The 25,120-nt window shown below is 34.9% G+C and overlaps 3 protein-coding genes across 10 annotated transcripts in view; 1 reads left to right on the top strand and 2 right to left on the bottom strand.

The window, feature by feature from the left end:
- mrps9 (mitochondrial ribosomal protein S9) overlaps positions 1-25,120 on the bottom strand; it is a 465,929-nt gene that overhangs the window by 267,857 nt on the left and 172,952 nt on the right. The window lies entirely within an intron of this gene.
- Positions 45-6,904, bottom strand: sctr (secretin receptor). 4 transcript variants are annotated; one of them, XM_028463115.1, is made up of 14 exons: positions 6,772-6,904; positions 5,675-5,759; positions 5,496-5,592; positions 5,230-5,343; positions 3,808-3,914; positions 3,631-3,740; positions 3,432-3,564; positions 2,428-2,581; positions 2,297-2,357; positions 2,160-2,229; positions 2,003-2,094; positions 1,265-1,403; positions 1,148-1,189; positions 45-528 (listed from the first exon to the last, which is right to left on the bottom strand). In XM_028463115.1, coding segments are annotated over exons 1-14 (1,383 nt in total). In that variant the 5' UTR covers positions 6,774-6,904; the 3' UTR covers positions 45-351. The 4 variants fall into 4 exon arrangements, with proteins under 4 accessions (XP_028318916.1, XP_028318932.1, XP_028318926.1 ...); XM_028463131.1 differs by having other exon boundaries at positions 5,675-5,798; positions 6,772-6,843; XM_028463125.1 differs by lacking the exon at positions 6,772-6,904 and adding an exon at positions 5,916-6,083 and having other exon boundaries at positions 5,675-5,798.
- cfap221 (cilia and flagella associated protein 221) overlaps positions 3,788-25,120 on the top strand; it is a 59,777-nt gene continuing 38,444 nt past the window's right edge. The window contains exons 1-26 of one of the 5 annotated variants that reach the window (XM_028462921.1): positions 3,788-3,926; positions 4,800-5,335; positions 5,518-5,577; positions 5,680-5,786; positions 6,786-6,897; positions 7,603-7,703; positions 8,614-8,700; positions 8,833-8,928; positions 10,000-10,100; positions 10,198-10,301; positions 10,978-11,137; positions 12,900-12,987; positions 13,776-13,890; positions 13,976-14,060; positions 15,061-15,151; positions 16,276-16,350; positions 16,462-16,557; positions 17,456-17,531; positions 17,614-17,675; positions 18,477-18,557; positions 19,189-19,371; positions 19,459-19,544; positions 19,830-19,958; positions 20,686-20,772; positions 20,841-20,915; positions 22,230-22,348. In XM_028462921.1, coding sequence (XP_028318722.1) covers positions 6,786-6,897; positions 7,603-7,703; positions 8,614-8,700; positions 8,833-8,928; positions 10,000-10,100; positions 10,198-10,301; positions 10,978-11,137; positions 12,900-12,987; positions 13,776-13,890; positions 13,976-14,060; positions 15,061-15,151; positions 16,276-16,350; positions 16,462-16,557; positions 17,456-17,531; positions 17,614-17,675; positions 18,477-18,557; positions 19,189-19,371; positions 19,459-19,544; positions 19,830-19,958; positions 20,686-20,772; positions 20,841-20,915; positions 22,230-22,317 — 2,178 coding nt within the window. In that variant the 5' untranslated portion in view covers positions 3,788-3,926; positions 4,800-5,335; positions 5,518-5,577; positions 5,680-5,786 and the 3' untranslated portion in view covers positions 22,318-22,348. Of the gene's footprint in view, positions 3,927-4,799; positions 5,578-5,679; positions 5,787-6,147; positions 6,264-6,785; positions 6,898-7,602; positions 7,704-8,613; positions 8,701-8,832; positions 8,929-9,999; positions 10,101-10,197; positions 10,302-10,977; positions 11,138-12,899; positions 12,988-13,775; positions 13,891-13,975; positions 14,061-15,060; positions 15,152-16,275; positions 16,351-16,461; positions 16,558-17,455; positions 17,532-17,613; positions 17,676-18,476; positions 18,558-19,188; positions 19,372-19,458; positions 19,545-19,829; positions 19,959-20,685; positions 20,773-20,840; positions 20,916-22,229; positions 22,349-25,120 lie in introns of those variants that run through there. The other 4 variants (XM_028462914.1, XM_028462927.1, XM_028462932.1 and 1 more) reach the window with 4 other exon arrangements.

The raw sequence follows: 25,120 nt of genomic DNA, 5'->3' as shown, positions 1-25,120 counted from the left end.
GATTAAATGTGGAAAAACTGTGGATATTCATTGAATTTGTGTGTTTGGAATTGCTGAGATATAATTATTGTGTGTTTTTACACAATGATTCATGTTTTCTGTCATTTTGGGCCAAATTTCATGCTCCAAATGGCTGGATTTGGCCCCCAGACCTTGAGTTTAACACATGTTCTGCCACATAGAGTGATGGGATAAACTACAATGATTTCCAAACTGTGGTAAAGTCGTCGGCCGGTCCTGTTGTTTTGGGGGTAATTGTGTTTTTATTTGTATTTATTTAAAAATGTAAATAATTTAAAATGTTTTAATTTTCAGGTTAAAAAAAAAAAAAAACACTTTTTCCGTCTTTGCTCATCTCTGTGCAGGGTTGCCAGGTGTGCTCGGGTTGCCAGGTGTGCAGGCCAGCAGGGACACCTGTGTGTGAGGAGACGCGCTGTGGCTGATGGAGCCGCGGAGCTGCTGCTGTGGAGAGGGGCGGAGCCTAGACAGTCTCCACCTCCTCCACCTCCTCAGCAGCTCATTCTGCACCTGAGACGGAAAAGCTGTGTCTGAGACTCTTATTTTGGCAAGCTGTTTTAATATTTATTCAGATGCAATTTTAGTTTTCACCAGTAGGAATTATATTTTAATGTCAAAAAGTTCATTGTAGATGTTCTGGAGATTAATTTTGATATGTTACAGGTATATTCACACATGGAATTACATTTTCACTAGTGAAAACATAAATACTTCCTTTATCACGTGTAAGAATAACAATTATAGATATCTACAGTTTAATTTCTACATGTTATAAAATTTTATTTATTTCACAGGGTGTTATTTAAACTAAGTGAATTGTGACTAGTTCTAGAAGGAGTTCTAGATATCTGAAATAAAGTTGTTACTAATAAGAATTACATTTTCACAAGTTACAATTACATTTCAGATATCTGAAATTACATTCCTACTCGTTACAATCTCATATTAGTCAGAATTCAATTCATTTTCCTATATCTACAATTCAATTTATCATGTATGAAATGTTAAAAAAAAATTGTAGATCTCAATAATTAGAACTGCAACTTGTCAAAATTACACTATGGAAATGTGGACTTGAAATTATAGATATCTACAATTACAAATATGAAAAGGACATATTTTTACTGACCTCTGCGTTCAGGAAACAGTAAAGAGTCGCGACCACGAAGCCCTGATGGATGTAAAGAGAGGAAACGTCAGTGCCAGCTCTATGTGTAGTTTGTCTATGAGAGGAGAAGACGTTCACCTGTGTGGAGGACAACGCTAGCTCCGCTAACGTCCACATCTGGAACACGGAGCTGCTCGCGTTGACGGGAACGAACACAAAGATGATGTAATGTAGACCAAGCAGCGCCACCAGAGAGAATGTAGATCTGATCAGCCTCCTGATCACAGACAAGCACAGATCTATACCTCACATATCTACAAACATCACCTCAGACACACGTCTAAAAAAATATCACTAATATTCACAATTTTCATGTTTTTTTAGATTTTCACATGTATTTTCATTTTTTTTTTTTTTTTTTTTTTTTAGATTTTCAGATGATTTTAAAATTTTAATGCTTTTTAGATTTTAACATGTTTTTTCAGATTTTAATGTGCTTTTCAGATTATCACTTTTTTTAGATTTTCACATGATTTTAAAATTGTAACATTTGTTGGATTTTAACATGATTTTTCTTTTTAATTTTCAAATGGCTTTTTTTTTTTTAGATTTTAACATAATTTTTTTTTTTAGATTTTCACGTTTTTTTAGATTTTCAAATGGTTTTTTTTAGATTTTCACATGTATTATTATTTTTTTTTTAAGATTTTAACATGTTTTTTTCAGATTTTATTCTGGTTTTTTTAGATTTTCACGGGTTTCTCAGACTACATCAACACAAATTCCGCATGTGAAAAATCTGCATAAAAAAACCTGAAAATTGTGTATATATTTGATAATAATTTCTCCATAGGCACTGGGAGCTGCTTCACTCACTTGTACTGGCAGAACTCGTTCCTTTGAGCGTCTGGAAGTCTGAGTTTGCTCACCAGGATCTTCATGATGATCAGGAAGAAGATGAGATTGATCTGAGAAAGGTTCAAACGTTCAGTCACTGCAGGACAACTCGTCTCTTCTGGTTCTCGTAACTTACGGCGATGGTGAGAAGAACCGGAGCTCGAAGGATCCACCAAATCCACTCCTGACGTCGCGTCTCCCAACAGCTTCAGAAAAAACACGTCAAACTGTCAGCGTGGGATGTTTGAGCAGCAGTGGAGGAGGTTCACGTACCCTTCATCTTCATAAAGGAACTTAGCACAACCCCAGGAGGAGACCACCACTAGTGGTAGACCTGGAGGAGGAGTCAAGGTGTTAGATTTACAGCCAGCAGCAGATGATGATGCTATGGGACCTGTTCCTACCCCAGCTCAGGACCAGGTACCAGGTGAAGTGTTTCCTCAGGGAGAAGGAGGAGCAACGCACCAGCGTGGACAGGAAGTGGCCCTCCACCAGCAGCCAGCTGTAGTTCACCAGGATGGAGTAGTTGGAGAACGTCAGCACCACTTTACAGGCCGCCTGTAGGACATGGTAACTAATATGACTTTATTCATCTCATCCTAACTTTAAAAATACATTTTTAAAATATTCATACACCACATTCCACACTTTAGATTTTCACTTTTTTTTTTTAGATTTTTAAGGTTTTTTTTTTTTTTAAAGATTATCACGTGTTTTTTTTTTTTTTATATATTCACATTTTTTTCTTTAGATTTCCACATGGTTTTTTTTTAGATTACCATGTGTTTTTTTAGATTTTCACATTTATTTTTAGATTTTCATGTTTGTTTAGATTTTCATTTGTTATTTTTACGTGTTATTTTTAGATTTTCAATTTTTTTTTTCTTTAGATTTCCACATGGTTTTTTTTTTTAGATTTCAATGTTTTTTTCAGATTTTCACGTATCTATTTTTAGATTTTTACATTTGTTTCGATTTTCATGTGTTATTTTTTTACGTGGTTTTTTTTTTTAGATTTTCATGTGTTTTGTTTAGATTTTCATGTTTTTTTAGATTTACATGCATTTCTTCAGATTTTTCACATTTATTTTTAGATTTTCACGTATTTTTTCAGATTTTCACGTATTTTTTTTTAGATTTTTACATTTGTTTCGATTTTCATGTATTATTTTTTTACGTGTTTTTTTTTTTTTAGATTTTCATGTTTTTTTAGATTTCCATGTGTTTCTTCAGATTTTCACGTATTTCTTCAGATTTTCACGTATTTTTTCAGATTTTCACGTGTGTTTTTAGATTTTCACGTGTTTATTCAACCTTTAAAATGTTTAGCTCTCTTTTGACTTTCAGCTCATACGTGAACCTTTTCTCAGTCTCACACTCAGGCCGTTACAAAGTGGTGAAATCGTACAGGAAAGGCGTCGCAGTGGTACAGCGCTTCGTCTGCGAACAGCAGAGCGTCTCTGACCATGATGGAGACACCTCTGAGGATGAAGGAGAGGAAGAGCTGCATGTGGATGGAGGTCCTGGTGCAGCGCAGCTTCCTGGACACAAGTGCCCTCATCATCAGCATCCACAGAAACACGAGGAAACACTGGTCACGTTCTCACCTGAACAGAGAGAATACGGTGATGGCGAGGACGAGGCCGACCAGGGACAGCGTGTGTCCAGCTGTGTACATGGCCCTCACGTAGGAGAAGTACAGATGTGAGTCTGAGGACTGGAGCGAACGCAGATGTTAAAGAGACGAGACACAGAAGTGTTGAAAAGTGGGTGAAAAGTGTCACCTCTCCCAGAAAGTGGAGCGTGTCGTTGAAGGCGGAGCCACAGGCGTCTTCGTGAGGGACGAGCAGCTCCGTCCAACCGCTGACACTGCAGTTTCTATGCACCACACCTTCATTTTCAGGTTTTAAAAATCCATATTTTAACAAAAAAGCAGACATTAAAGCAGATATTGAATCCTACTTGAAGAAATCAGCTTCAAATGCTGATTATTTTATATATTTATCAGTGATAAATATGCAAAATAATCAGCATCAAACATTTAAGTGTGATAAATTATCACATTTAAATGTTTAGATCATCAGAACCAATTTTAATATAATACAAAGACAATCCAAGTACATTTAAAATGCAGCTTATTTTATTTATTAAGGGAGGAAAAATCCAAACCATGTGACCCTATTTTTTTCATTGGTTCCAAATGGAACAATTTCAGCCCATTTTTGCTTATTTTTTACCCATTTTCTGCAACTACACCAAACTTTCCATATTTTAACCTATTTTATCACTTTTTCTTGCCATATTTTTGCTCCTTTTAATATATTATTGCTACATTTCTGACACTTCTACATCACATTTTAGTGTTTTTTCTGCACATTTTTTCCACTTTTATGACATTTTCATCACTTATGAACCACTTTTCCACCTAATGTCACATATATTGACCCATTTTTCATACTCGTTTTTGTCAATTTAATCACATTTACCATTTGTCATGCCCATTATTTGCCAGTATAAACTAATTATTCCTATCATTACAATTCAAACTTTTGTTTTGTTTTCCTTTTTGCATATATGTGTGCTTTTAGGTCATTTTTGTCCATTTTTTCTTGTCATTTAATGTATTGTTTTGTGTTTCTGCTGTTGCTGTATGTTTTCCTCTCATTGTTTGTTGTTTTGTGCATATCAAACAACACTTTTGTTATTATTATGCTTCCTGTTCAAAATATTAGTTTAGTTTATGCTTGTGTTTGTTTTCATTTTTATTTTTTTGTAGAATTCTACGACAAACTGAAAAGCAACAATGAGATCCAAGCAGAGCCTCCAGGGAAACTCACCATGTTTTAACTTATTTTCATCACTTTGTCTTGTCATGTTTTTGATTTAATGCATTTTTGCTCCATTACTCCCATTTCTGACACTTCTACATCACATTTTAATGCCTTTTCTGCACAGATTTTCCACTTTTATGACTTTTCCACCTAATGTCACATATGTTGACCCATTTTTCATGCCTGTTTTGGTCAATTTTACCACATTCACCATGTGTCACGCCCATTATTTGCCAGTATAAACTATTCCTATCGTCACAATTCAAACTTTTTCTGCCTGTTTTTTTATCCACTCTAATGTGCAACTTTGAACCAGTTTCTGTGGTTTTTAAAATCCCATTTCACCATGTTTTCCACTAGTTTGTTTTTGTTTACCGTCTGAATCAAACAGGTCTGGACACGGCTGGGACACCGTTTCACCCACAACAGATGGAGGCCAACAGTTGAGCTCATCCCACATCCCTCTGCAGTGCACACTCACGTTGGTTTCTGTGCATTTACAATAAAATAGTCCAACTTTAGGGTGCAATATTACAATCAACCACTAGATGTCACTAAAGGACAGGTTATTAAAACATCAGAGATGGGATTTTTGAGCGTAGAGGAACTTTTCTGGTGTAAATGATATTTTAGTGACTCACCTTTGGCTTTGTGTGACTTTAGGATGACGTCCTTCATGCACTTCTCCTCATCTTCCATGAACTTTACGTGAGGATGACAATGGTGAAATGTCTTTGCCTTCAAATATATAAATAAACAACTGAGCACGTTTAAATTGTAACTTTTTAATAATAATTAAAAACATGATTTATTTCCTCACCACAGGTATAAAGCACAGTCCGATCAGTCCAACCACGTGCAGCATGTTCAGTGATGGTCCTCCAGGTCTGTGGAAGTGAAGCATCCTGCAGTCCAGGATATACGAGCTCAATGTAAATAATCATCTGTGGAATATCTATTATCTATTATCAAACCAGCCTCAATAAAAAAAAAAAAAAAGTATCATCTTCATTTTCTCACTTTCAGAACAAGACGACACCGCACACACTCTGGATATTTACCTAAATTTAAACACACGTACACACTTCATATTGTACATTTCCCGTCGCCTTCTGTGTATTTCTGGTGTGTTTTGTTGCTTAAAATTGCTACAAGTGCAGAAAATCACACAACTGCGTATCGCGACATTTTATTTTGAAATCTAAAAGAGCTCGCATTAGGGTTGGCTCTGATTGGCTGACGTCTACTAATGGAACGCGAGGTCCACCAATAAGAGTCATCTACACTGAGCCCGCCCATCCACGCGCGTTACTATGACAACGCGATTGTTTGCACGTCAGCCACAAAAGCACTTAAAAGTTCTCACTTTTGAGTAAACAGCGGGACATTTGTGCTTGTTTTGGACTATAGTAAGTATTTTACATTTGTTTTTAATCGTTTTACGTTATATAATGTATCAAAAATAAAGCTGTCGTTGCGCTTGGTTTCTTGCTAATGCTAATTATTTTATACACCGGAAGTAGGTTCGTTTACTTGTTATTATTCATAATCACAATTCACTCATTACAGCAGCAAAAACTGAGAATAAAAGCCATATTTAACAATATACGACAAACCTGTGAATATTTGACATGAAAAATGAATAAATAATAATGTACATGATTACAATAATTATCCAATAATATTAAGTATGTGGTCGGTGAAGGTTATTTGATCATTTTGCACACGAGAGCATGTCATTTTGTAGGTGGTAATAAAATAATAAACGTGCGTAAAGTCCAGGTAATATTTGACACATGAAAAATGTGTAATTAATGTTGCACATGGTAACAGTAAATGTCCATATGAATAAATCTGTGGTAGGTGAAGGACATTAGATAAATTTTTGTACATATAGTATTAAAATAATAAACTTACATTGTTGTCCTTAGATGCAGGTTTCCCTGTCTGAGACCCCGAGGAGGGGCACGCCTTTGCCCCTGAGCCAGCTAGTGGAAGAGAGCAGGAGTGGAACCAGCATCCCCAACCCTCTGCTTCAGTCAAGTAGGAGTTAACTTTGTGTCTGACACTTTAATCTCACTGTGACTTTTGCTCCTTCATGCGTTTAGATAAACTGATTTATGGGACAGTGGTTAACGGCGCCTTTGTTTTTATTATATTATTATTATTATTAGGCTTCTTATGTTTAAAATATTAGTTCTGATTGCACACAACGTTTCTGCAGTAGTTACAAAGTTTTAATTCTAAGTTTATTTTCTTTTCTTTGTGGGTTTGTGTGCTTTTCTGTCATTTTTATATATTTTTTATTGGTATTTAATGTGTTGTTGGTGTTGTTTTGCATAGTTTTGTTGTTTGGTGTGTCATTTTTGTTTGTTTTGTTTTCCTTTTTTTGTATATTTCTGTAATTTTTCTCTCATTTTGTTGTTGTTTTGTTTTGCTTCTCTGTCATTTTTTTTTGTTGTTTTGTGCATATTTTTTTAGTTTCGTTTGCTGTTCTCTCATTTTTTGTTGTTTTGTGTGCTCTTCTCTAATTTTTTTTATATTTTTCCTGTCGTTTAATGTATTGTTGTTGTTTTGTGTGTTTCTGTTGTTGCTGTATGTTTTTCTCTCATTGTTTGTTGTTTTGTGCATATCTAACAACACCTTTGTTGTTATTATTATTATGCTTCCTGTTCAAAATGTTAGTTTTAAATGCTCACAAAGTTTAAGTTTAATTGTGTTTGTTTTCCTTTTTTTATTTTTTTGTAGAATTCTACGACAAACTGAAAAGCAACAATGAGATCCAAGCAGAGCCTCCAGAGCTTCATTTCAGTGGCTTTGAGCTTGGGAAGGAGTATTTTAAGCTGCTGGTGAGATAAACAGATGTCAACCTGCACTGTAACATCACTTTGATTAGATTCACATGCTGTGTGGCAGCTCATTTGAGCATGTAAATGGTGTAGTGGTCGTGTTGGTGCTCAGACAAAAGGATGGGATCAGAGAGAAGGTGAAGCAGCCCGTCAGTGACGCACCAGCATCATTTATTTTCCCTGGTTTTCATTAACAAAGCTCATTGAAGGTTGTCCACTCTAACCACGTATATATATTCATGACCACGTCAAACACATTAACGCTAACATCATCTCACAAAGAGATCAGCAACTTTCATCACAGCGGGGGACACAAAAATTGCATTTTTTTTTTTAGATTTGGGGGACAAATTATTAATATCTATGTCATCGTTTAGAATGAACAGCAATCTGAGCAATAATACAGAAAATAACAAAGGGTTGTAGTGTCTTTGTTGTTGTTTTGTATGTTTTTCTCTCATTTTTTGTCATTGAATGTATTGTTGTTGTAGTTTTCTGTCATTCTCTATAGATATATGTGTGTATTTTGTTGTTTTGAGCATGTTTTATGTGCTTTTCTGTCATTTTTGAATATTTTTTTTGAGTTTAATGTATTGTTGTTGTTTTGTGTGTTTTTGGAGTCATTTTGCACATTTTTGTTGTCGTTGTGCATATAGTTTTCTATCATTCAATATAGTTTTATTGTCATTTTTGTAGTTGTTTTCTATATTTTTCAGTCATTCGAGTCAGTTTGTGTGTTTCTGGAGTAATTTTTGCTCATTAACTTTAGGGGCCACACAAAATTAAACCGAGGGCCCCATGTGGCCCCCGTCCCAGAAGTTGCCTATGTCTGGAAACCCTGGAAGTTCAAAGGAAGCTGTTTTTGTGTTGTTTAATAGAAAAATAAACTTGTTTCTTCTCCTTCCATCAGAAACTGATCAACATCTCCTCAGAAGTGATCAATATTCACATCATTCCCACCCAAACCAAGCACTTCCAAACAACGTACACCAAAAAGGTCAGTTTCTTGTCTTTTTTCCCCTGAAAGGAAACTGTTGACCTGAATATAATAATAATAATAATAATAATAATAATAACACTCCCGCTGCACTCGTTTGGATGACTCAACCATGTTTTTCCCCCTCTGAAGTATCGACTCATCCCCGGCCTCGCCTACACACTGAAGGTCGCCTTTCGTCCCGATGAGTGGCGTTATTTCTACGACTGTGTTCGGGTTCACTGCAGGGTGAGCACGTCTTTGATTTCCCACGTGTTGAGTCTGTTTCATGAACTGTTGGCGCTCACTTACAGCAAAGATATGGATCAGTGATATCAACCATTATTAAGCTCAATTATGGTTTACTAGTGTAGCAAAAGGTGTCTCTAGTTAGCATCATATGCTAATGAAGGGGGTGGGTAAAGGAAATTCAGGTTTGCTATTGGCTTTCATAAGAATTCCAACCAATCAGAGAGCTGAGAGCAGAAATATGCAAAAACACACAAATAAACACAAACACAGAAAATTATGTTAAAAAAACACACAAAAGAACAATAAAATGCACTAAAATGGCAAGAAAATGACAACAAAAACACACAAAATTACAGAGGAAACACAAAAATACAGGAAAATAACCAAAAGCTAAAACAAAATTACTCCCGAAACACATAAATAAACATAAATACATAAAATGACAGTGGAATACACTAAACAACAATAAAAAAAACACACTAAAATTGCAAGAAAATATACAAAATGACAACATAAACACACACAATTACAGAGGAAACACAAGAACAAACAAAATACAGGAAAATATACAGAACTACAACTAAAAATTAATACAAAATGACTGTAAATGGACAAAATGAGAACAAAAACACACAAAATTACAGAGGAAACACAAAAACAACAACAATACAGAAAAATAACCAAAAATGAATACAAACTTACTCCAAAAACACAGAAATAAACGTGAATACAGAAAATGACAGTGAAACACACCTAACAACAATAATAAAAATGCACTAAAATAACTAGAAAATGTACTAAATGACAATAAAAACAAACAATACTTGTTATTGTTTCCTGTTATAATGCTCAGATTGTTCAATAATCTAAATTCTGACAGGGATGTTGATCATGTGACCAGACCAAATCCATCTCCATGAATATAATGAGTTTTCCTTACCTCATCACTAGTAGTACTAGTAACTAGTTTAATAATGCTTCATATCACTGGGATCACATTTTGGCTCAAACGTTTTTCATAATAAGGAGGAAGTTTTTCACGTTTCTTTGTCCTCCGTCGTTTCTCAGGGAGAGGAGAACCTGTTAATTCCACTTCATGGTTACCCCGTCATTGATGACCTGTGTATCCCCTCTCACGTGGACCTCTCAGCTGTGCCCATTGGCCATAGGTGTGTGTGTGTGTGTGTGTGTGTGTGTGTGTGTGTGTGTGTGTCAGCTCCTTCCTGTCTCTTTGTATCCACTCAACACTGTACTTCCTGTCTGCAGCGTTCAACACGTTCTCCCACTCAGATGCAGCTGTCCTATTGATTTCCAGTTCCAGGTTTACGTGGTTGAGCAACACGAGGCGTTCTCCATCCGTCCGCTCTCAGGTGACACGCCTACATTCGTTCTGTCTGTGCTTGAACTCTTTTAACACAGTGACACCTTTTATTTAGAGAAAAGGAGAAATCAGTAACAAATAAAACCTTTTTTTTTTAGTTCAAATGACATTAAATGTATTGGACAACCACTGACTGTAATAGATTAAGGTTTCAAAATAAAAGCATGGTGCCACGTTTCACAAGTTAGGAATTCCCGATCCAACTTAAAAAAAAAAGATGGAATTAAACCAAGCTTATACGTAAAGAATAATTTCTATTTTAATTTGTGAGTTTGGGAAACATTTGTTAATGTTGGTGTGGGTATTTTTTAAATCACAATTTGTAATTAATTAATTAAAGTTTAACATTTTTTTTCAAAAATTTTCATTCAATAAACGTATTTATTTTTAAACGTTGGTGTTTCTTTTTTACATTATTAAATAATTTCTTTTTTATTTACGTATTTATTGTTTCAATGTTTGTGTTTTTTATTTTAATGTAATTTGATTGATGTAATTTATAGCTTTTTTAATGTTGGTGTTTTTTTTTTATTTTCAATTGTATTTAATTCAATTGTATCTATTGCTTTGATTTTTATATTTTGTTCTAAAAAATGTTTTAAATGAACTTGAATTATTTTAAATTGTATTTGAAATAAACAAACTACTTCCTCTTCTCCTTCCAGGTGTGATTCCAGCCAACGGACAGACTCAGCTCACTGTGACCTTCAGTCCTGTCCAGTATGAGACGTGTCAGCTGACCATCCAACTGGTCGTCTCCCAGTTCAACACAAAACCGTTCCTCTGCTCCATCACTGGCTCCTCGGTTCCTCACCTCACCCTCAGGTAGACACACACGTAGCTCCATTAACCAATCACAGCTCAGGACTCACTAATGTACACACACACACAGCGTGAGGGAGAGATTTGTCTCAAAAATATTCACAATTTTCACATGTATTATTTTATTAGTCACTTTTTCACAAGTGACTAATAAGTTTTTTTTGTTTTTTTCATGTGTTTTTCAGATTTTCACTTGTTTTTTTTTTTTTTTAGATTTTCACGTGTTTTATTGTTATTTACATGGGGTTTTTTTTTTCACATTCATTTTTCAGATTATCACTTTTTTTTTTTAGATTTTCATGTTTTTCAGATAAAAAAGATTTCAAACGTGAAAAAAATTCATGTGAAAATCTAAAAAACATTGAAAAATATAAAAAACGTGTGAAAATTTAAAAAAACATATGTGAAAATTAAAGAAAACAAGGGAAAATCTAAAAAACATGAAAAAATCTAAAAAACATGAAAAAATCTAAAAAACATATGTGAAAAATCTAAAAAAAAAACCTCATGAAAATCTAAAAAAAGTTTTTTGTTTTTTTTCATGTGTTTTTCAGATTTTCACGTGTTTATTATTTTTAGATTTTCACATGTATTTTTCAGATTTTCACTTTTTTCTAGATTTTCATGTTTTTCAGATAAAAACATGTAAATATTTAAAAAGGAAAATCTAAAGAACATGAAAATCTAAAAACATACAAAGATTTTCATGTTTTTTTTTTAAATTTTCACGTGTTCTTTTTTTAGATTTTCTCGTGTTTTATTATTATTTACATGCGGTTTTTTTTAGATTTTCACGTTCATTTTTTAGATTATCACTTTTTTTTAGATTTTCACATTTTTCAGATTTCAAACATGTGAAAATATAAAAAACATTGAAAAATATAAAAAAACACGTGAAAAAAAGGCAAGATCTGAAAACATTTTTGTGAAAATCTAAAAAACATGTGAAAAATCAAAAAAAAAAAAAACATGAAAATATAAAAAACGGGAAAAAAAGGCAAAACCTGAAAAACTTGAAAATTGTGGATACATTACATTATCAGTCAATATTTTTGATACAAATCTCCTCACAGTGTGTGGGGAAATGGAATGAATGCACAAAGGAAGCAGAAATGACTCCATATTAAACATTGAAGTGGTTAACGTTGGAGTGGATTAACATGTGATCAGATTAGAAGAGGAACCCTGACACTGTGATTGTATTTCCCATGAGAAAGAAGCTGCTATCCATCACTCTTATCTCTACCAGGGGTTAATGATTGATGAAAAGAGCTGCTGCAGCTTCCTGCTGCATGTTTAGTATATATAACGCTGTTTGGAACTTCCCGCTGTGGGAACAAATAAAGGTAGAGAGTGAGACGTGTGTGTGTGTGTGTGTGTGTGTGTGTAACACGCTGATTCTCCACTTGATTCAGACTCATCAGAGCAACAATAAACAGGAAATTATGTTACGTGTGTCAGTATCAGTCAGACCAGTCCCAGTAATAAACCTTGGATCTGATGGACTTCCTGTTCCTGCAGCGCTCCGACACTACTTAGTTTAGCTAAGGAATCTGCTCCATCAATATTAGACAAAACTAAACTCTCATAATTCTATAAATAATGACTGTAATACTGCAGTACCTGTGTAATTCCTCTAGGGGGCACTCAACAGTTTCTGTGTGGTGATTTGTTGTGGTTTTGTGTGCGTTTAAGTTTCCGTTCTCTGTTTGGTGTGTTTAACAATAATCTGTGCAGTGTTTAACAGCCTTTTGTTTCCCCTCAGACCCAGCAGAGCGCCCCCTGCTGTTCCTGTTCCTCCTCCTCGTGTTAAAGCCAAACCCAGAGTCACCAGAGAGAAGCACAGACTGAAGGTATTTTCATGTCACTTTATATGTATTTTCATCCTCTTGTGTGTTTTTGTTATATTTTTATAATTTTGTGTATATTTGTAGTCATTTTTGGGAGTCATTTTGTGTATTTTTGCTGTTTTGTTTGGTTTTGAGTCATTTCGTGTGTTTACTTTGCAGCCACACTAAATTAAACCAAGGGCCACATGTGGCCCCTGAGCCACCAGTTGCCCATGACTGCTCTAAAAAGCCAGGATTGGAGTAGTAATATTTTTATGAACAATTTGAGCTAATTTTTGTTTATTTTCACCATTTTTCTACAACTACACCAAACTTTACATATTTTCATCACTTTTTCTTGCCATAATTTTTGCTCCTTTTATTACATTTTTGCTACAGTACTCCCATTTCTGATGCATTTTTTCCTCTTTGAAGACATTATCAGGACTTATAAACCCTTTCCACCACCTAATGTAACATATATTGACCCATTATTATCACTTTTAACCTCTTTTCACCATATTTCATGATTATTTTTGCCCATTTAACCTCATTCGTTGTTTGTCATGCCCATTATTTGCCAGTTTACACTATTTGTTTCTAATTTTTTCTGCCACTTTTAGCCAATATTGACACTTTGAACCCTTGACTACCAGAATTAACAAAAATAACAGAGAAATACACAAAATGACAACAAAATTACAGAATAAATACACGAAACCTTTACAAATCATACAAAACAACACACAGTAGTACACAAACCTATAGAATTACAAAACAATACAAATATAAGTTTCCAATGTCTGCCGTAGACGGTGAGAAATCCTGCTGAAGTGAAGCCGCCAGTGGACGCGTGCACGCCTGCAGGTGTGGCCAAGATGCTGATCAAAGATGAACAAAAAGTGAGCTCAGAACCACTGATGGAAGGTAAGGATTACACACACACACACACACACACACACACTCTCGTGTCTATAGTCAATGTTTCTTTGCTCTGCTGATGTTCGTACAGTCATGAAACGAGAGACGAAGGCGGCGCTTTTCCTGAAAAAGGTCCAGAAGAACGTGAAGGAGGAGCAAAAAAACCACCTCAGATCGTGAGTTCAACATTTTAAAGAGATCCTGTTTTTACAAATCTGACCTAAAATCTCCTAAATGTACTTATTAGTCAATCTATGTCTCACAAAGCACATTATCATACACCATATTAGTTTTATTAAATCACAGGACTTCCACCTTAAAGTTCTTCTACCCTCAGGGTTTGTGTGTCTTCAACATTTTGTGATTTACTCGCTAACTTCAGCCACCAGAGCGTGTCAGCGCACTGTTTACGGGAGAGCAAAGTTCCCTTAGGAGAGCTCTTCTTCCCTGCTTCATTGTCTACTACCAAACCTCAGAGTTGGAACTGTCGCCCCCTGTGGTCACAGATTTTTTTCTTTCTTCTGTTTTTATCCTTTATTCTGTATAAAAAAGAGGTTTACATCGACGTCTTTAACTTTTCCTGGTTTTTTTAGAGCAACCAATAGCAGCACAAATTGTTATTGTGACTGCAAAAATCTACTAAATGATCTAAAAAGTTACTAAATGATCCAAAAATCAGGCTGAATGTTTCACTCCAATTGAAAACAATGGGATGTTTACAGGCAGTGGGGCCGTGTGACATCATCAATCACATGATTTCAAGATGGAGGAACACAGGCTCTAGAACTGTAAAGTAATCACATTTATAAATGAATGTGTATCATAATAATGTGTTTTGTTAGACACAGATCTACTAATAAGAACATTTAGAAGATTTTCGGCCAAACTTGGAAAATGGAAATGGTTAAAATCCCAAATTTAGTTTTATTTATAATTTTAATAATAATAATACATCAATTTTATCTAGTGCTTTTTTGGGAACTCAAAGTCTTTTGACAGAATTAAGGTATTATTCTTTCACTCCACACTTAGAGGTGGTAAGCTACATTCTATATCTATGTTGAAGTTAATGAATTAAGAATAAATGTAACGAATAATTTAATTGCATAATATTCAAGTATTTTTTTTGGATCAAATAATGTAAATAAAATATGTGTGTTGTGTTTATTCAATCAGGCAGGTTCGACTGGGTGAGGACCCCATGACTGAGAGCAGCAGGAGGCTGATCATGGAGCAGAGGGAGGTCTCCCCCCACCATGAGTTCATGGTAAGAGTCATCACACACACACACACACACAGTCTGTGCAGCATCAGATGATCCACGTTTATTTCTCCCACCATGACACACGTCACTTAATAATGAATGTGTGTGTGTGTAATGTCTAAATCCAACACACTGTTCTGTTTCCCACTGTAATCCCAGACTCGTGTTTTTTCAGCACTTTAGATTCTACATGACATTTACCAGAGATGTGTGTGTGTGTGTGTGTGTCTGTGTGTGTGTGTGTGTGTGTGAGTGATCATTATGTTGAATGACTCAGCGAGAATATTGAATCAGCCTCAGCATCACTGGACTCATTCTAAAGTCTGTGTTTGGTGGATTTTTATTGAGTTACCTTGTTTGTGATAATGCTGACTCAGAAAAAAACAAAGCATGGTGTTGAAGCGCCATCGTCTGATTATTAGAACTTCAAAAAAATCCAAAAAGTGTGAAATTCATGCATGTCAACCTTTTAAATCATTTTCAGTGAAAAACATGATTATAGTTCAGGGGCAAAATAACAAAAAAAACACAAAATAGTTACTCTAAAAGCACATAGAAAGACAATATAATCATACAAAATGAGAGAAAAATATCCAAAATGACAACGAAAAGGCACAAAACTTCAAAAACGTACAAAAATGAGAACAAAAGTACTCAAAATTGCTCCAAAAACACACAAAACAATACAAAAAATATACAAGAAGAAAAATATGAACAGAAACGTACAAAAGGACAAAAGACGCTAAAGGTTGACTCCAAAAACACATAAAACGACAACAAAAATATACAAAAAGAGAGAAAAATGTGCAAAATGACAACAAAAAATCACATAATGAAAGTAAAATCGACAAAACAATTTAAAAAATATACAAAATCACTCCAAAAACACAAAATAACAACCAAATTACACAAATTGAAAATATAGGACAACAAACTGACACATAACGATATAAAATCATAGGAAATAAGTTCATAAACACGCAATCCCTCTGTTGTTTCCTGTGTTAATGCTCAGATTGCTATTGATCTTTACTTTATGATACTTTTCACATGACAATAATAATTCCTCCTTCAAATGAACCTTTTTTATTTTCTTATTTTATGGTTTCTATTTCTTTGTGTCGCAGGTAAAGATGGAGGACGAGTCTACTGTGAGACAAACAAAGCTTTCCTGTAAACGACAGCTTCATGAAGCAGGAAAGGTGTGTGTGTGTGTGTGTGTGTGTGTGTGTGTTACATTTAGACAATAATCTGCTTCTATGTGAACATGGCCCCCCATGAAATGTCATGCCAGTCTGTTTAACCTCTCACAGGCTCCTGAGGGAACCCCAACCTTCCAGTTTTACACCAGTTTTCACTTGGAGCTCAGACAGAGAGCTCTGAGAAGGTTCCAGCAAGCTGCACGACAGGTACGCCTTCACTCCTTCTATTACTACTGTCTGTGTGGTTTAATATTTGGAATTTATATTTAAATATGTTTTCAAAATAAGAGGAAATATACAAAAAAGAATAAACAAGAATTCACAAAGAGTGAAATATACAAAATGTTTACAAAAAAACCTACAAAAGTCACTACGAAAACACAAAACAACAACAAAAATAAACAAAATGAGTGTAAAATGTATGAAATTAAAACACAAATACAAAACAACAGAACACATACTAACACAGAACATGTGTGGACCTGAGTGGATTATTGATTATGTTGCGATCGTGAGATAAAACCATCAACTAACCGAGCTAAACGGGTTAGCTCTGCGTGTCGGGAGGAAGTGACGTCTGTGTGATTGATGGGAGGGAGGAGACAAAATACAGTAAGCAAAACATTCAACTTTGAGCCAGATAGCAAAATAATAATAATAATAATTTTGCCATCAAAAGCCTTCTTGTCTCAGTAAAATCACACAAAATGACTGCAAAAACACTTAAATTAAATCACACATGCGAGATAATTATACAAAACGACGACAAAAACACATAAAATTACTCCAAAAACACACAAAACTATATTAAAAAAATCGTTTTAGATAAAAAATAAATAAATAAAATGCAATTTTTTTTTATAACAATAAAGTTTAAAAATTACATTTGAATCCTCGTTTATATTACAATAAAATTGTGTTCCTTTAAAAGAATGTCATAATAAAATAATGTAATGTAACTTTACTAGCGTCAGTTGTTAATTAAAGCAGCTGTGCTCTCACACACAGCTGCTTCTAATGAGCAGTAACGAGCTGAGCTGCTGCTAAGCTAAGCTAAGCTAAGCTAAGCTAAGCTAAGCTAACTAACTAACCAGTCATTCTACAGGTGGTTCTACGGTGTCGCCTCTCACACACACTGAGTTCTCTACAGAAGCTGAGGAATGAGGCTCCTACAGGGAAAGGTTAGTGTTTGAAACACTCTCATATTCCACTTATCATAAATACATAGGAACTGATATGTTTTTTTTTGTTTTTTTCCTGTAGCTGAAGAAACCACACCAGTTTTTCCTTCTTCTTTCCCCTTTTTCACAAGTGAAGACCCCCTGGTGAGTAGCTCACGTTACAGCAACTAGAGAAACATTTAAACATTAGTTTCATACAAAAACCAGCTCTAACAGAGACTTTTATGTACTTTTATTATAGTGTGTGTTTTTGTTGTAATTCTTGGGTATATATCTTTTTTTTCTCATTTTGTATGTTCATATAGTTTTGTGTTTTTGAAGCAATTTGTCTATGTTTTTGTCTTAGTTTTGTATATTTTACTCTCATTATGTACAAAATTTGTTTAGTGTGTTTTCATTCAATATATTTGATACTTTTTGTCTTATGTAATATTTTTTTTGTGTTTTTTAGAGTCATCTTTAGTGTTTTTATAAAAAAATATCATGTTTTATGTATCATTTAGTGTGATTTTTTTTTTTTTTTTTTTTAAAGTCATTTTGTCGTCTTACGTTTTTGTTGTGTTACGTTCATTTAATATAATATAAGCTCATTTTGTGTATTTTTATTTTGAGTGATTTTTGCAGTTTTTACACTCATTATGTGCATTTTTTTTTGTCATTTTTAGATTTTTGTCATGTTTTTTCATATCATTTTGTGTGATTTTTTTTGTTTTTTTTTTTGTTTCTTGTTTTGGGAGTGATTTTTTTTTTTTGTATATTTTCTCTAATTTTGTGTTTTTTTTGGGTGAGCAGCAGGCATTACAGCCAAGAGGGAAACATTTTAACATTAGTCTGACACAAACAGAGTGCTGCGTTCTGATTGTTCCGTGTTTTTAAAGTAGAATGAGTCGTGACGCCTGTTCTCGTTTCCCTGATGTTTAAAGTCATTCTTCACGTTGTTTATAGAGTCCAGTCAGTTTGGTGGCTCTGCCTGTGGATCCCATCGACGTGAACGTAAACACAGATGTTCCCTTCCTCCAGCTGCAGGTAGAATTTAAATGTATTGATTATTTATAGGGACAGTGCACATGAATAAACACTCATGCTGTAAATGAACCAGATTTAGCCAAAAAAAAAGGGCTGGTTATCATCTAGTGTCGTTGGCCACATTTTAAAAAGCAACATAGAATATAACAGGTATTAAAATATACAGAGAGAATACAACATGACAAAAGACAATGGGTAAATATTATAAAAATAATTAGTGATAAAACAAAGCACCAGGCCTGGACTAAAACACAGTAAATAAATTACAATAGTAACACAGATTAAACAAATTAGTTCATTATATTTAACACACGAGAAACAATGTAGAAAAATGTAAATAAAATAAAAGTAGAAGCTTCCTGCTGGACTTTAGGAGTGTGTGTTTGTGTTGTAAATGTCACACTAACATACAAGAGAGAGAAAATCTGACATTTTCCAAAATTTTTTACATATTTGCCTCCATTTCTTTTTTTTTTTTAAAGTCCAAATTTTGACAAGTTTTCTAAAATCCAATACTTAAAAAAAAAAATCACTTTAGCCCCAAAAAAATTCAAAAATGTTTTTAAAAAATTAAAAACTTTGAAGTTGAGTACATTAGGATGACATTTAAAAGTGTGACCATGTTCTACAGGTTTCTCCTCACTATGAGCTCATGGGCTACAAACCTGTGTCCATCTGGGGGGCTTTCACCTCCTACATCCCTCCACCTCTGATCATACCACTACACACTGACACACTGCACCAGGAACAGGAACAGGAAGGTGTCCCTGAAGCTCTGCTAGAACCATTTCCAGCAAATCCTCTCAGGGTTTTTGTAAGTTGTCATCACACCTTGAAACGAGGCTTTTCCACACACACACACGATGACACAGTGACTAAAACGTGTTCTTCTGTGACTCAGAATCCAGCTCCAGACCTTCAGACGCACACGTCGTCTCCCACGTTCCCGCAGAGCACCGTGGAGCTGCAGCTCTGCCCTCGGTCCAGGTAACACACTGAAAGGATTATTTCTTCATGTGTGTCCGATAGGCTCTGGAACTTTACGTGTTTGGTTTGCACACACGTGTTCACATGAGCCCAGACGTCTTCCTCTGTCTACCACCTGCGTGTGAGCTTAGACTAATAAACTTTGCTCATGAATAAACACAACTGATAAATAGTGTTACTTTTGACATCTGTCCGTGGAGCTGTTCAATTAAAAGAGAAAATCTTACAACACACATACCTACCTTTATTTTGAAAGGGCAGCTGAGCCTCTTCCTCTCTGTGTAGGTACGACGTGAGTAAAGAACAGAACCTGAGTGGCACGGAACAGGAAGTGATCCCTGTGATGACCACATGGAGGGATGTGAACAGAGCTGCAGTACCACCCCCCACCACCAGGGGCTCGTCTTCATACAGGTAGGATCGATAATGATGGAAACGGACACAACACAGTGCCTTTAAAACTTTACACATTTATGGTTACGCCCACGGTTGGTTTTTCTTCCTGTTTCTGAACTTTGAACTTAACGTTAGTTTAATTTTTTTTTATCCACCATCTTTTTTGGGTTTTTTAGTTCCTTAGATTTATGAACTTAGTTTATAAAGTTTATTTTCATGTGTTTGTAGTAATTTAGTTCTGTAAGTCCAGCCTAGTGTTGGCCCGTTTGAAAGGTGCTGTTGTAACTAATTAACACACTTTAGAGTAGTGGTTCTCAAACTGGGGGGCATGCCCCCCGAGGGGTCGCTGATCCTCGAGCATAAATTTTTTTTGTTTTTTTTAAATTTCTTTGCACATTATTACTAAAGTCTGTTACTAGTGTTCTAAATTTATTAGTTATTAATATTTTAAGAAGAGTCTTTTTTTCTTCTACATTTTGTTGCGATGGGGGGGCGCTGAGCTCAGCTGCTAAAGGTTGAGAACTACTTTAGGGAATGGGTTTGTGTTTCACTAAGTTCTTCTCACTGATTAAAAACATCATCTTACAGAAAAATTCCAGACATTTGACCACGCTGTGTCTGCTAAAACTCCATAAATGTTGCGTCAAAACCTCGACTAATTTCAAACGAGCGCGGTGTATAATTCCTGCGTGTGGACGAGCTAAGCTGCTGCGGGAATCAGATGCACCGTGTGTGTCTCCTATAGGAGCGTCATCCATACACTTCCTCCCTCAGCCCCGCCTCCTCTCACAGACCTCAGTGATCAGCGTCTGACACCACTAATGGACTCAAGGTGAGCACATGCTAACACACCAGCCTTTACGCCATTGATCGATGAGCTGACTGTGTGCACGTGTGTAGGAATGAGAGCCATCTCACACCAGAGGAGATCAGAGCAGAGTTCATGGTCTCCACAGGCGGAGGAGGAGGAGCCAGGTATGTGGCACAGCAGGAAGTGACTGTTTCTGTTTCTATGAGCTACTGTAATCTTTAATGTACGTCTGTTTACATGAATAGGGCTCTACTCACGCACTGCATTAAATTAGTGTGAAACTCTTCTTCTGTGGTGTATTAAACAGGACCTTTAGCTTCATAAAGACCACTAACAGTACATCAAATCAAAGTTTTCATCGTTCTTCATCACAATAAGTTCAACAAAATGCAACCTTTATTAAAAAAGGTAAAACTTCTGACTTGTGTGTACTAATAATTAATAAAATACAACGGCCTATTAGGGCCACAATAAAATAAAAAATCTGGGCACTACAAGATTAAAGTCAGAATATTGTGTGAATAAAGTCATATTTTGAGAATAAAGTTGTAATTTTGTGACGATGAAGTGTTAATATTACTACTTAATGGCCAAGATTCCAGTCTACACCCTACAATATGCACTTATAAAACCTTTCAACAGTAATAATTTGTACACTGTCTGGTACAGATTATTAGTTAGGCTAGGTTTACTTGTGATTATGTATTGATGTACTTCATCATATGTTGTAAACACATTAATCTGTGTAAATTGAGAATATGAGTTATGTAAATCAGATAAATGTGAGAAATGTGGTTCAGATGAAAGTGGATGTCAGTAGTTTAACTGTGGAAAAGGGTGGGATTTAAAAAGTTTATACTTATTACCTTTTTGATATGGTTTTTTGTGAAACAATAATATTAACTATTATTAGATTGTTCTCTAGGTATATGTATTATATTGAACTGACTCTGACATACTCGATCAATTCATTCTTTCATTCAATATTTCAAGAATAAAGTCGTATCTTAATAAATCATCATTTTAAGATTAGTCAGTGTACTTTTATATTGAAGTCGTAATATTTTGAGATTAAAGGCATTGTTTTTTAGATTCAAACTGTAATATTTTGGTATTTTATTTTAAAGTCATATTTAGATAAAATTTTAATTTTACGAGAATAAAGTCGTGCTTTAATAAAATTTTAATTTTATTAGTCTTAATATTTAGAGTTTACGCATAATATTTTGAGAATAAAGCTGCAATTTTGAGAATAAATAAGAGTAATTAGTTTAATTACTTTTCTATTGTGTGTATGTACTACAATTTTGTATTGATAACAAATATCTGCATTATTTTTTTGATTGTTGTTGTGACCTGATAACCTGTTATTAATGCACCAATTACCAACTTAAAAAAACATTTTTCAGGATGTCAGTTAAAATTCTCGAATAAACGCTCTTATTCTGATAGTTTATAAGAAGTGTTTCCTGTTGCAGGGTTTGTACAGAGGTGCCCCAAAGGTCAGAGGTCAACGGGATGAAGAGAAGAGTGATGTCCAGGCTGAAACATCTGGAGCAGCTGTGAATCACGTTCATTCAGCTCTGTTTAAATAAAGCCTGGTTACTCTCGTCTGAAGCTCCGCCTCTCATTCTATACAACCAATGACATTCCTCCATCAGATTACAGAGAGAAATGACTAATCTGGTGTAGAAAACCATCTTTAACCTGGTGACAGTAGATAGTTTATGTTCCTCCCCCTAGAGGGAGCTCTAACTCTGACTTTACTGAGTGTAGAATCTCACCTGGTGGTTAGTGATGATGTTTAAACTCATTATTCACACTCAGCAGTTCTGTCATATTTCCTTATGTTGCTGCTGTGCATGTGAAAGTTGTACCATCTGTCATATAAATGTGAGAGAAATCACAAGCTGACAACCAGGAACAGGTTTTATTTTGACTTTAGTTGGTAATAAGTGTAACATTTAAGGTCATGTAAGGCCAAATTCAGCCCTTAAGAGCAGTCACTGTTAACCAGGAAGTTCACTATTATTATAGTCACCTTAAAGATGGAAATCATTGTTTAAATCAGAAGTAACACGGGTTAAGAGTGAGCGAAAAGGTGATGACATGGGACTTATAAACCACAGAAATTGGTTGAAAGTCGCAAAACTGGACAAAAGAAGTAGTAAAAAGAGTTCAAATTGTCAATAAGGGCCTAAAAGTGGCAGAAAAAAGTAGGAACAATTGGTTTAAACTGGCAAATAATGTGCATGACGAGTCGTGAACGTGGTTAAATGGGCAAAAATACGCTTGAAATCTGGTGAAAAGAGGTTAAAAGTGACATTGGGTCAATATATGTGACATTAGGGGCAAAAGTGGAACAAATGTGCAGAAAAGGCATTGAAATGTGATGGAGTGTCTTGCAATTTTCCCTCAAATGATTCCACAAAATTTACCCAAATTGAATAAAAAATTGGTCACAAAATGAAGGAAATCTAAGAACGATCCTGCACAGACTAAAATTTGTCACTTATTGCTTGGGTATTAGACGTTTTACATACTTTACATATCGTTAACGTTTTTTCTGCCTAGAATTGTGCGACTTATCGCGAAAGTGAAATGTTGGGCTTTTGTAAAATGAATCTAATTTGTGGGATTATTTCTCTATTCTCAATAAACCAGAATAAGTAGAGCTTTCACTGTATATTAGCCTTGCTAGTTTTATTCTCCCCTTCAGATAAGGAGTGTGTTAGTGGATAAAAGCTACATCAAAGGCCAGTGACAGGATGTTGAAAAGAGTGAGTGCAGTTAGGCAGAGGTGATGTCGGGGCTCTAATGGACGCGGGGCACAAACGCAGCAACAAGTCTACTTCAATTTTGAGTTTGACTTTGACACCATAAAAGCAAAGCTCTAAATCTGTTTACCTTCAGCCTGCTGGGTCGCTGCACCTCATTGGTTCGCGTCCACATTTATTCACTCACTCCTGCAAAGGAGTGAGTGAATAAAACACATTCTGAGGGTTTCTTATTGTTTTATTTTTGCTTTAAAACACGTTTAAGTTCAACAAATTGCTCATAGCGACATCTAGTGGCTACGCTAACTATGACAGCGCTGTTACCACGGTAACAGCCATTTTGTACCTTTTTGATGAAAACTGTGCAAGTTGAGTTAATGGGCCAATTACTACGGGAAACTCTCTACAATTAAAACTCATATTTAATGTCATAATGTATAGTCATATTAAAGATGTAAATCCTGGTTTTAATCAGAAATAAAACTGGTTCAAAGTCACCAAAAATGGTGGAACAGGTGGTGAAATAGGATTTTAAAAACCACAGAAATTAGAGTATTGTTTATTTCTCCCACGGTGAGGAGATGTACTGTCATGACAGCTCAACAGAATGCAATACACAGAAAAACCCCAAAGTAGTAATAATATAAATAGAAAAAAATAACATTGAAGGATAAAGATGTATATATCTATATATATACAGACAGTCCAAGGAGAGATGCCTCAGACTGTTTATTAAAGGTTGCAAATTGTGGGTAATGTAATTTAAAAATGTGGGTAAAATTAATTTAAACTAGCAAAATATGGACATTAAGAATCATGAATGTGGTTAAATTGGCAAAAATCAACCTAAAATGTGGTGAAAAGAGGTTAAAAGTGACAATAATGGCTCAACAAATGCAACATTAAGTGTGAATAATGGTGGAAAGGGTTTATAAGTGCTGACCATGCAAGTGGAAAAAAATGTGGCAGGAAGTAAATTATTTGTACCATAATATATAGTCATCTTAAAGATGTAAATCCTTGTTTTAATCAGAAATACAATGGGTTCAAAGGGACCAAAAATGGTGGAAAAAGGTGGTGAAATGGGATTTTAAAAACCACAGAAAATGGTTATAAGTTGAGATACTGAGAGATGGAAGTATAAATACTTGATTACTGTGTTTCAGAAGGTTTTTTTTTTTTTATCTTGAACACTTTTCCACTTTCTACCTTTTTATCTTTTCAAAACTTGTTTTTTTACTTTTCTTCAACTGTACGCTGGAAATAAGGTGTGAAATAGGTAATTTGTGTTGCCAGGTTGGGTTTAGAGTGTCTGAAGCTTTCTCTGTGTTTACGTGATGAAAAGTATAGGTTTTAAAATGTGAGCACTTCCTCCACCTGCCTTTTGCCTCTGAAAACTAGTTTGTGTTCCAGCAAAAAATGCACCAAAGTTCAAGTTTTATAATAAATATTCAAAGGTAAACTATAGTGTAAGCCAACAAATGACTAATTAACTAAAATGTGAAGAGTTGGACTGGACCAATCAACAACATGCATTTGTTTTCAGCAGAAAAAAGTCTATTTGTTGGGTTTAGTTTGTCTTTAAATCAAAT

Source organism: Gouania willdenowi, chromosome 2, assembly GCF_900634775.1.
Source record: "Gouania willdenowi chromosome 2, fGouWil2.1, whole genome shotgun sequence".
NCBI classification, from domain to species: Eukaryota; Metazoa; Chordata; class Actinopteri; order Blenniiformes; family Gobiesocidae; genus Gouania; species Gouania willdenowi.
Note: the sequence above shows the minus strand (reverse complement) of the source record. Positions and strands in the feature narration are given on the sequence as shown.

Bases quoted from the DNA above. Each gene is read 5' to 3' on its own strand.
- sctr (XM_028463107.1), bottom strand. From the start codon at position 5,953: ATGTACAATATGAAGTGTGTACGTGTGTTTAAATTTAG. The intron at 5,344-5,495 runs GTGAGTCACTAA...GTAAATGCACAG, and splicing joins AAAGTCACACAAAGCCAAAG to AAACCAACGTGAGTGTGCAC. The intron at 3,565-3,630 runs GTGAGAACGTGA...ACTTGTGTCCAG, and splicing joins ACCGTATTCTCTCTGTTCAG to GAAGCTGCGCTGCACCAGGA.